The sequence below is a fragment of the Siniperca chuatsi genome, linkage group LG6 (assembly GCF_020085105.1).
Source record: "Siniperca chuatsi isolate FFG_IHB_CAS linkage group LG6, ASM2008510v1, whole genome shotgun sequence".
In the NCBI taxonomy this organism is placed as follows: domain Eukaryota; kingdom Metazoa; phylum Chordata; class Actinopteri; order Centrarchiformes; family Sinipercidae; genus Siniperca; species Siniperca chuatsi.
The window spans coordinates 20,351,640-20,363,235 of NC_058047.1; the positions used below are offsets into that span (position 1 = coordinate 20,351,640).

An 11,596-nucleotide genomic window follows, 5' to 3' on the forward strand; every position below is an offset into this window, starting at 1 on the left:
TGAGCCAGCATGAACAATACCAAGGGCCTGAAAGTGAAGCAGCTAAATGGAACTCAGGCATCATTAATTTTATCACTTACAACTGTGCTTTTAATACTCTGACATGTCTTCAGTAAAAAAGGTCTAACAACAACATATATGAATATACCCTTTTTTCTCATCTGGACTAAACTGTTGCACAAAAGCATTTGACAAAATAATCCCGCCAAAAGGTCTATTTAGTAATTTTTATTTTTAAAGTGAAATGCACTTGATTTCTTTTTTTATAATCTACTCTTCAATAATAATCAGCTAAAATCTATTGTAAATCTTCAGTTCCCTCTTGTTCCCACTGGATGGCAGTAATGTACTTCGCAGCTTGTTTATTAACTGCCATTAAACACATAAGAAAGCAGCAGGGGGTGGAGATGATATGGTTAAACTAAACTGAGCTTTTATCTCATTAAAAACAGCATACCGGAGGTGTTATCACAAACTGCAGATGTCGTACATCTACCATGAGATTTCTGCATTCCTCGTATCAGCTTGTCAGACGGCCTCAGTCTCGCGCTATTTATGAAGGGCTCTCCCTGTGGGTGTCACACAGATCTGATGCTGCAGCTGCTGCTTCCTGTATTGAAGCACCACCAGCCAAAGCCCTTTTCGCTTCAGAGCCCCACACCCCGGACAGAAACACGGAGGAATTTATTGCCCGGACGCTGCCGTCTTGTGGAGGGGAGCCAGTCAAGTCGGCCTCCCGGTGTAGCTGCCGGTAAAACTGTGGCGGCCTGTTGTCTTGTGAAAGCTGAGAAGCGAGGGGCTGCACATTAGGACTGAGAGACGCAAGGCACGATTTTTCCAGGAGCTGGTGCTAGCTAGTAGCAGCTAGGCGGCTAGTGGCTAGTAGCAGCAGGTAGATAACCCAGACGAAGCAGAAACATAGAAATGTGTTTACTCCAAAAGCTATAGATGCACCGTAAAACGACATGACTTTTTAAAGAGCACCTCGGCATGATACCATTTACTGAAATAGCTGACTGACATGCTAAGGAAAGTATACTAGCTTTGCTAACGTTAGCTAGCCAAGTTATTAGCCACCTAGAGCTGACCCTGTTGCTTTTTCACACTGAGTTTCGAACAAGGAAAAGGCTAGAATAGCAGCTTCCCAGCTCACTGCAAGTTAGTGCATTGTTTGAGAAAGTCGTTTAGGGTAGTTATTGAAATGGCTCCCAAAAGAAGACCCGTTCCCCTGAACATAACGCCCATTGGGGAAGGACAGGCCACCTCCAACACCATTGATGCTGCATCTGAGTGAGTAGCCCTAGTATGAATTGTACCTGTGTTAAAGAGAGAGTATCTTTAATTGTTCTGTGTGTGTGTAGCTAAGTTATCACAATTTACTAGAACTGTATAACTTTAGTCCTATGCACTGCTACTTAAATAGAGTTGTTAAATGTTCCTGTCTCCCTGTCTGTGTATTAAACCCTGCTGAACCAACTGTCTCCTCCTCACAGAGCCAACCTTGAGGCCTTACAAAAGAAACTGGGTGAACTTGACCTGGACGAACAACAGAGGAAACGGCTGGAAGCCTTTCTTACCCAGAAAGCTCAGGTTGGGGAGCTGAAGGATGAGGATTTTGACCCCATATGTGAGTTGGGTGCTGGAAACGGAGGAGTGGTCAACAAGGTCCGCCACAAACCCTCGGGTTTGGTCATGGCTCGGAAGGTGAAAATTACCATTTGTTGAATTTTTTTGTTGCAGGTGAAGTGTGATAGTTGGAGGGAGCTGAATTAAAACACATTCCAGAGGTGTTTTTAGGAATTCAAGTGCAGTTCAGATTTTATCATAGCACCATAGCAGTGGTGCTGGCTTGGTTTGCTGCAATCTCTTCTGCATGGAGCCACACTGACTTGCTGTGTGGAGAAAAGCACACCATCCTCCATTACGTAAATGCAACAATAACAACACATCACTACTCACCAAAGGGCAGTTACTCTTAACATGAATATGAATTTTGAAGGCCTGGCTGTAAGCTGTCATATTTCTCATCATCTGTAGTTGGACGAGACCAAGACGTGAATATATCCTCATTATGGACTGGTGGCTGCAGTGTACAGTTTGGAGAGTTAAGACCTTTTTAAAGTTTGGTGAGTCCAACACCAAATTAAAAAGGAGAATAATCAACAGATAAATCATTAGTGGCATATATATCATAAGTAAGAACAAATTTCAATGAAGAAATGATAATTTACAAGCAGTGCTTCAATCACATAGCTTGTCTGTCAGAGAGCACTGACAAGTTTATTTTTCCACCGTGAAATGTCTGGCTCAGCACGTATCTCGTTTCACAAGGACTGTAGAATGCTCCCTTTACAAACAGTTTTTTCTTTAAACATTTCTTTGGTTTTGAAATTTATTTGAGAGCCAACCTGAGCTCGAAATGTACTGAATTAAAGAAAAACTGCTTTTGAAAGGGAGCATTCTACTCTCCTCTCCAGTGTTTGTGAAAAGTCCTTGCGAAATGAGATAGTACCTACTTTTTGGACTTTCCTGGATTAAAAAAAGAAGTATGTGTGTTTTACACACTGATTGCAGTACATATCTTGGTCACAATTTGTTAACAAAACTTAAAGGGATCCTTATCTGAAGTATTTTCCTTTTTTGTGTGTTTATTTAAAAAACAACATTTTAATCTCAAATATAGTCAAGTGTATCTGTGTCATATAGTGTTGTATACTTAGAGTGAGTTGGTTAGCCTATTTTCCCCCTGTTTTGATCATGACGCAGGGTGCACAGTTTACAAGACATAGTTTTTGGGACTCCATACAGACACTGCAGGAGCAACTCAAGCAAGCACAAGCTTGTAGGCTGTCAAGCCTTTAGGTGTGTGTTGACACGCCAATTGAATTTCCCCTAAAAGTTCTACAAATGATGTGAAACAATTTGGAAATATGGGAACTTGCATTTGTTATTGTGGATATCACTTTTTCAAAACATAAGTGTAAGTTCTTAGACATTCTGTATGTATGTATGTATGTATGTATGTATGTAGACTTACGTGGTTTGTGTCAGTTGACTGAAAGTATTTTTTAAATATGAAATCCCAAATAGTATGTGTTGAGGTTGCCTAACATAACACAGAGACACACTGGAAAGTGTTATAGTTATGCCACCCACCACCTTTTGAAATGTGTCATCTTGAGATGTTAAGAGGTCAGTGAATGATGTAACTGCATCCGTTGTTTCTTTTTCTCAGAACAGCAGTTTATGGTCACTCATTCTTTCCCTCCTCAGTTGATCCATCTGGAAATTAAGCCTGCCATCAGAAACCAGATTATCAGAGAGCTGCAGGTGCTGCATGAATGCAACTCCCCCTACATTGTGGGCTTCTATGGGGCCTTTTACAGTGATGGGGAGATCAGCATCTGTATGGAGCACATGGTGAGAGACTGTTAGTAGGGCCTCCTACCAATGAACATAGGATTGATGTGGTTGGATACCAGCATGTTCTCTCTTTAAATGATAAGAAATTGGTATTGGTATTTTACTCTTATTCAAAATATTTGTTCCCAAAGAGCCGCATGCAGTTCTTATTGACTTAAAAATTTAAAAAATGGTATGTCAGATTTTTATTGTGCAGTTTGTCTCTACAGGATGGTGGATCTTTGGACCAGGTCCTGAAGGAAGCCAGAAGAATCCCAGAAGAAATCCTGGGAAAAGTTAGCATAGCTGTATGTAGTTTACTAATTCTGTTACATTTACAAATGTAGTTTCTGCCTTTTTTTATGTGATTTTATTCACATAGTTTTTTGACCTGAAAGCAACTTATCAGATATGACATGTTTGTCATTTTAAAATTGGTTGCAGTTTGAATTTGGCAGTGATATGAATTGATATCTATTGGTTCTTAAAGCTTGTTACCATACATGTTTTTGCACATGCACTGCTCATTGTGGGTGTGTGTCTTTTATGGTGTTGCTTAACTAGCTGTTGTGCATGAGTCACAAATAACAGGGCCTACTGTATTTTACTCAACTTATACTCTTGCATCAAGTCCAAATTATCAAGTGTAATAATGGAATTACCAAAATTATGTTTTTTTAAATTGATATCTACACAGGAAAGCTTTTTATATATATATATATATATATATATATATATATATATATATATATATATATATATATATATATATATATATATATGACTCTTGTCTGAGATTTGACCGTTTGTGTGTAATGTTAAATATTTTCCTCTCTTGTTTACAGGTATTGAGGGGATTAGCCTACCTGCGGGAGAAGCACCAGATCATGCACAGAGGTAAGGGTGTTCTCTGGTCGCAATGAATCATTGCTCTCAAATTCCCTTCTGCAACATTTTCAAATCACTGCAGTACAAAAGATACAGAGTGTCGTTTACAAAATCAAATGATGAGTGATAGACTAACATGCTTGTGCTATTTTCAACCTGAAGAGCCTTTGACTTAAGATATCCCATGAGTAAGATGACTAAAATGTTGTTAGGTACACTTTTAGTTATATTTTATGGCATAGTGACTAAGAATTATACTCAAGTATATTTTTTCACTACAGTCTTACGATTGTTTAGTGTATGTACTAGGAAGACTGTTAGGTTTAAATAATTGAGTAAGTAATTTTGATCAATCAGATTCTCTAATCAGAAGTAGACTTTTAATGTAGTTAAAGGAAAAGATAAATCTGATATGTTTTGGTTGTTTTTGTCTGTTTTTGTTTGTAATAGCCATAAAATGTATAGAAATGCCCATTAGGGCAACTCTTGTCATGTGTTCAGGTTACAGGAAAGTCATCCTCATTTAGAAATAATATAATGTAGATGTTTTTTTAAATGGCCGTTTGTTGTGGGTAATATAATGATTCCCATCCCTTCAGTATTAGTGGTGGCTAAATTTTGCAGATGCTTGTGAGGCAACCAGCAGAGGTTCAGAGCATGCAGATGTTACAGTCTAAACATCACATTTGGGGAAAAAATAAAAAATGCAGGATTATCCTTTAATTTTCCACTGACATTATCCTTGCTGCGCTAAAACATGCTCAAAAACACTAACAAAAAGTGTGTAGGTATGATTGCTATTTCCAAATGTCTACGAGCTTTTTTTGTTAGTGAAACCACTTTAAATGCACCACATTAACTAGACCAGCTCCAGACGTCCCTGTACTTTTTCATTTAAATTTTTATTAATTGTCTTCATGCTTTTTCCTCCATATGTACTGCATCAACATCTTAAGAGCTTTAGCACGCTCACCACAAGGCAAGCTATTGTTTGGGAATATCACGAGTTCCTGATCATAGAAATTTGAAGCATGAAGCAAAAAAAGGCTTAGTAGAAACCATTATCTTTGCATTCAAACAAAATCACAAGTCACACCATAACAAAGTCTAAGGGAGACTGGTTTTCCACAGCACACCAGGGAGGAACCATGCGTGTGTTGTCACGACAAGTATTGGTGAAGGCAGCAGACAGACCTCAGTGTCTCACCCCATAGCACCAGTCTCACAGTGCTACAGGGTCGTGGTACTCTAGGACAGTTGTCTGTGAGCTCAGGCAGTAAAATTATAGCCTTTCAGATGTGATTATACAGCAGCCATGCCTTGTTGACCCCTCCCTTCATCGTTCTCCCGCTCTTTCATGCCACCTCTTTCTCGGCCACTCCTCACATGTCCTTGGTTGGTGGGAGGGGGTCACACACCACAGAGGGCAGATTGCAGGGCTCAGTCTTACCCCATTATTTTGCGATGAGCAGGAAATGTGGAGGCCTGGGCATGTTTATAACAAGGACTCGGCTTGAGTTGTAGCTATTTTCTCCCTTGCTCGATTAATGCGGCACCAGTAGATATAGATACACGCAGTACATATGGTGGACATAGTTATATATACACATATACATTCATGCCCCTACATATATCCCCACATATACTTACATACATACATACAAAGCAGTGTTCTTATTTGTTATTTGTTTAGTCATGATTTCCTACTGTAAGCAGTCCCCTCTCACCCTGATGTCTACAAAAATTGTACAGCTCAAATTATCAATAGTACAGTGTTGAGTATGGATGACAGATGAGATACAGTATGAAGACGAGTCTCGCTGAAACCTTAATGTACATTTGTTTTTGTCCATGTCCCCTCCGCCACATAGATGTCAAGCCCTCCAACATCCTGGTCAACTCTCGCGGGGAGATCAAGCTGTGCGACTTTGGTGTGAGTGGCCAACTCATAGATTCCATGGCCAACTCCTTTGTTGGAACGCGCTCCTACATGTCGGTGAGTCAGCTCTGCACGCCTGCGCCCCCACCCCTTTTTCTCTGGCCCTATCCCCACTTTCCTTCTCCTCTTTTCTCACATTGCTCTTGTTCACTGGCCCCGCCCTCTGCCTTCCCTTCCTCTGGCCCTCCCTCACTCCCCCTGCCAAGAACCGAGGGCTGTGCCCAGGAAAGGGCTCTTTGGCAAAGAGCGAGGCAACTGTGCTCACTCTTTCTCGTCCTTCTTTCCCCTCACTCTTAGCCACCTGGTGGGTGCAGTGCCGAAAGCTGCTTGTCTGTGCCATCCTATTCCCATCCATTACCCACAAAGCACTTGCCCTTTCGTCATAATTCCCACCACACACACCTGCCCTTGCTCACCCTTTTAACTAAAACTGTCCAAAGCTGCTCTTCACCTCCTGCCAAACCCTCCCATCCTCTGTCCTCTTGCCCTCACCACACCCCAACTCTTCTTGCCATAACACCCCCCTCCTCCTCTTCCCCTCCCATTATCCTCTCCTCCACTTCCTGTGCCTTCCCCACCCAGCCCTCTGCCCAACCTTCTCTCCTGCTTGGCATCTTGGCTCTACCTGCGCCCTCTGACGTAGATCGTGTGTTTCTCAACAGCCGGAGAGACTGCAGGGCACTCACTACTCGGTTCAGTCTGACGTGTGGAGCATGGGTCTGTCCCTGGTGGAGCTGGCGATTGGCCGCTACCCCATCCCCCCACCAGAAGCCAAAGAGCTGGAGGCCATCTTCGGACGGGCCGTTATGGATGGGGCCGAGGGAGAACCTCACACCAACATGCAGAGGCCCAGACCACCAGGCAGGCCCGTGAGCGGTAGGAAATGCAAAAACATTTACAAACACATACATCTAGATGTGTACCGACTGAGCAGTGAGAGCATTTTTACATTCATGTTTTCAGGATAAAACTTTCAATGAATATGTTACGGAAAATAAATTGTAATTGTGTCCATGATGCGACTTCTCCACAGGACATGGGATGGACAGTAGACCTGCCATGGCCATCTTTGAACTTTTGGACTACATTGTGAATGAGGTCTGAGAATGTGCTGATTTGCACAACATATTATCTTAAACACACACATTTCTATCTCTGTACACACAAGCACACAGTGTGTACATTTGCATTAATTGTTCTGTTTTTGATCTTTGATTCTTGGTTCCTTCTCAGCCGCCCCCTAAACTGCCACTTGGGGTCTTCACCAATGACTTCCAGGACTTTGTGACAAAATGGTGAGCAATGGCAACGCCATTTTTAGAGTGCACTACCAAATAAGCACTTATCCGCTTTTAAGCAAACATTAATCATGAGAAGTAGATAATGTAGAGTACTTACATTTCCACACTTGCCTCCTTGTGTATTTAATGTCATGTGACATGAAGACAGCAGTTGTCGTTGACTGAAATGCATAAGTTGTTATGTATGAGGTGGTTGCAGAAACTAGTCTAGTGAGATCTGAGATTGTTTGGCAAAATAAAATCCAATTTAATCCTTCATTGACAGAAGCAGTTCTGTAGTACCTCATGTCGGTAACCTTTTTGGTGTTATTTGTGTGTGCAGTTTGATCAAAAACCCAGCTGAGAGAGCAGATCTGAAAATGCTGATGGTGGGTACCTGAACTTCATTTTCGTTCATCTGATTACTGGGTTATTATTTTTTGTGTTAATGATGCTAGCAGTGCAAGCAATGGTGTCCCTTTTTGGTCTTCTTTCAGAGTCACACGTTCATCAAACGATCAGAAGTGGAGGAAGTAGACTTTGCTGGCTGGTTGTGTAAAACCATGGGCCTCAACCAGCCCAGTACTCCCACCCGCGGCACTGAGTGAATAGGCCCCCACTACCCTGACCACACCTCTGGGTCTTGCTTGCATTCACATAAATATACTGCACATACACTTACACAGGCCATCACACACATTGGCACTTTTTCCATCTTGCTCCTGGGTAAAACGGTTATGGCCTCCCACTCATTTATTTTTTCACCAGCAGCAGGGCCCATTGAGTCATTGTACTGTAAGACCACAGCTTCACCATGCCAGTGTCAAGAGTAGCCACAGCTCACTTTTACACACTGCTACAGAGGATGTAAAGCACTGAAGGGCTGCCAGTCTGTCAGCTCAGTTTGCATTGATTGACAAACTTCTTTTGTATTGTTGAATATTCTGTATTAATATTTTCTATGGCAACAGTTGATGGCTTGTGGGGCTGTGTTTTAATAAATTACCTGCTGTAGAGATTTCCAAACAGACAGAAATCCAAACAACATTATCGACTTGCAATTGGTTTTATTGAAGGTGAATGCAGCCATTTTGATTTAATATCCCTTTGTCAAACTTATTCATGCTCAAACGTTCTCTGCAGAGACCTTACAGTTACCTCTAATATAATAATCACATTTGTGAGTAGAGAGTGCAGGACAAACAGGCGTATAAGGAGTCATTTTCACATTTTGGTAAATGAGCGATCACTCTAAAGATCACTTTGTGAACAATGTCACAAACCAAAGAGGGTACTCATGACTTTTTTTTTTTCTTTTTTTCAATGCCTGATAAGTTTTTTGTTTTTGTTGGTTTGTTTTTTGGTATGCACATTCATGAACAGTATATCAATGTACTTTGAATGTTTTGATTTTTTTCATTCAGTGATCTACACTCTGATTGTTGACTTTATTTCCTCAACATACATTTCAATTCACATCTCACATGGGAGGAGACATACTGTGGAGGCCTGATATATGCTACAATGTCTTCATTGACATTGAGAAAACAATGATCAAAATGTGTTCATGGGATGATATAGCATGGTTTATTATCTTTCTAATACTGTATATGTATTTTATTTCCCAAGATCATGATGGGAATGATTAGCTAGTGTTTATCAAAAGCCTGAATCTCTGCAATGTCAATATGAAATTTCAATCACGTTGACTAATTTTTTTTTTTTGTCTTTGTTGTTGGTCTGTACTTTCCCCAAAGTGTTCCCCAAATTTGGTTATGTTTTCACTGTACTGCTACGTGTGGCACTCCAAGCTTTTTCTTGGGACAAAACCAGCCTAGTGGCGTGCTTTTGGAAAAGACTTGGGTTGAAATACAATTGAAAATCTTTTCCCTGTGATTTAACCCATTTAATTGTGGTAGAAGTACAAACTGACTTTGAGTGGAACTTGACTGAACATTTTAACGCAGGTCAGTGTTGGTCACATGGTGGTGGTGTTACTTGCTAGCCTGCCGTCTTGCTAGAGCTCTTATATTCTCTCTGCTTATGGCTGCCCTTTCTTATTCCCCCCAAAATGTGCGTTCGTTAAGGGCAAAATGAATGCATTGTCACTTGTATGTGTACAAAGCTATATACAAAAATGACAGGAGTAATATTTTGCAGTCTTAATATACAAATGTTTGATTTATGTAAATGACAAGGGAGAATAAGTCATTTTATTATAATATAAAAATGTGTTGGATATGGTTATAATGTATAAAAAGATTAAAATAAAACTTATTTGTGAATGTACTGTAAGTTGTTATTCATTTATGATAGCCATTGATATCCATTGTTTTGTTTTTTTGTTTGACACAAGTTCAAATACAGTAGTAAAAAATGTGTCTAATAGACTAAATCTGGAAGTACACATTTACTAGAATGTTTACCACACTAGTAAATGTATCTAACCCCTTTCAACAAAACAATATTAACTGTACAGACAACAATTTTTTTTACTTCATTCATGGTTATGATACATTGATATGGTTGTTGTCAGGGCTGTAGCTACCACTGAGGTCATGTGGCTGGTATTTTTCCAGGGAACTTGGGGTTTTTAGCAACCTGGTTTTATACAATGATCCAGTACCTTTTGAGTTATTTAAATTGCCAATGCAATAATAATACAAAGTATTTCCTCACCACAACTTTGTTCTTGACAGTGTGAAGAAGGCTTTAACAGACCATGTAGGGAAATCAAATTTATATGAAAAAAATATTTTTATAGATGACAAAATATAATTAGACAGTCAACAGAATAAATGAAATATGAACAGTATAAATAATTAGAACATTTTAGAGACTTTGTTGTTGGTGTCAGGTCTAAGGTTTCTAGGGCAGGTGGTGCAGGGCCTGCTGGGGGTACTTGGACTCATGACCAGCATTTCTAAAATCCTTGCTAAGGCCCAGGTTGTAGTGTGCATTTAGGTCTATCGTTTTGTTATTGTTGTTTTGCAGATATTTTAACATTCAGACTCACTGTCATACATAACCTGGTTGACTGATTTTTCCCAACTACCCTCCAAAATGCTAAACCAGACCCCTCTTTCAATGGGTCTGGTTATACCATAGACGCAGATGTAGTCGTTTCTGATTGGCTGGCAGGTTTCTGTGAAAATCAACATAGTTCCAGGCATCAATGCGCTAAGTGCGGGTAACCACAGCAACAACACCTATGCTTAATTGTAGCAGTTAGCTAACTTTCAATAAACTAACTAAACACAGTTTGAGAGATGGATGACGAGTTAAATACAGACTATTTCTAATTTTAAAATGGTAAGGTTTTTTTAATACTTATTTTCATTAACGTTACATATTTAAAAAAAAAAATCATCATTGGTTTTTAATTTAGCGCCAACTCAGTTAACGCTAAGCATTGAGAGGCGACATGGCCGGGGTGAAACAGTTTGTGCCGCACCATTAAAAACAAGTCCAACGTCGGTGTAACTCTGAACCTTAAACTCGACTTTATAACCTACTTATGAAGTGAGTAGGCCTATTAGTAGCTAACAGTGGTGGATTGTAACTAAATACATTTACTTAAGTACAATTTAAAGGTAGGACTACTTTACTTGAGTATTTCCATTTTATGCTCTTGTATTTCTACTCCACTACATTTTGGAGGTATATTATTATATTAAATATTGTACTTTTTACTTCACTGCATTTATTTGACAACATTAGTTACTAGTTACTTTGTAGATTCAGATTATTAATATAATATATAAATCCACTAATATATTATTATGGATTAAGGTACCCAGCAGTATATAAAGTCCTTAAATTTAACTCCATCTTTACCACCTGCAACATTAGTGATGCTTACGCATGAATGCATTGTAATCCAGTGATATAATATATGTTATTCTGAAATGGGCCATTCTGCATGATGAGTACTTTTACTTTTGGTACTTAAAATATATTTTGATGCTAATACTTATGTACTTTTACTAAAATAAGATTTTGAATGCAGGACTTTTACTTAAAACAGAGCATTTTTTTTACACTGTGTTATTGCTACTTTTATTCAAGTAAAATATCTGAGTACTTC

At 39.5% G+C, this 11,596-nt stretch overlaps 1 protein-coding gene across 1 annotated transcript; it reads left to right on the top strand.

Annotated features, from left to right (window-relative positions):
• Positions 1-421: 421 nt before the first annotated feature.
• On the top strand, positions 422-9,798 carry map2k2a (mitogen-activated protein kinase kinase 2a). The gene is made up of 11 exons (XM_044199067.1): positions 422-1,290; positions 1,494-1,704; positions 3,274-3,420; positions 3,633-3,710; positions 4,248-4,299; positions 6,162-6,286; positions 6,892-7,105; positions 7,263-7,327; positions 7,463-7,524; positions 7,853-7,898; positions 8,007-9,798. The coding sequence occupies exons 1-11, from the start codon at positions 1,202-1,204 to the stop codon at positions 8,115-8,117; spliced, it is 1,200 nt and encodes a 399-aa protein (XP_044055002.1). The 5' UTR covers positions 422-1,201; the 3' UTR covers positions 8,118-9,798.
• The last annotated feature ends 1,798 nt before the right edge of the window (positions 9,799-11,596 follow it).

Coding starts and splice junctions, on each gene's coding strand:
- map2k2a (XM_044199067.1), top strand. CDS start 1,202: ATGGCTCCCAAAAGAAGACCCGTTCCCCTGAACATAACGCCCATTGGG. Junction 1,291..1,493: donor ACCATTGATGCTGCATCTGA/GTGAGTAGCCCT, acceptor TCCTCCTCACAG/AGCCAACCTTGAGGCCTTAC. Junction 7,525..7,852: donor CAGGACTTTGTGACAAAATG/GTGAGCAATGGC, acceptor TTGTGTGTGCAG/TTTGATCAAAAACCCAGCTG.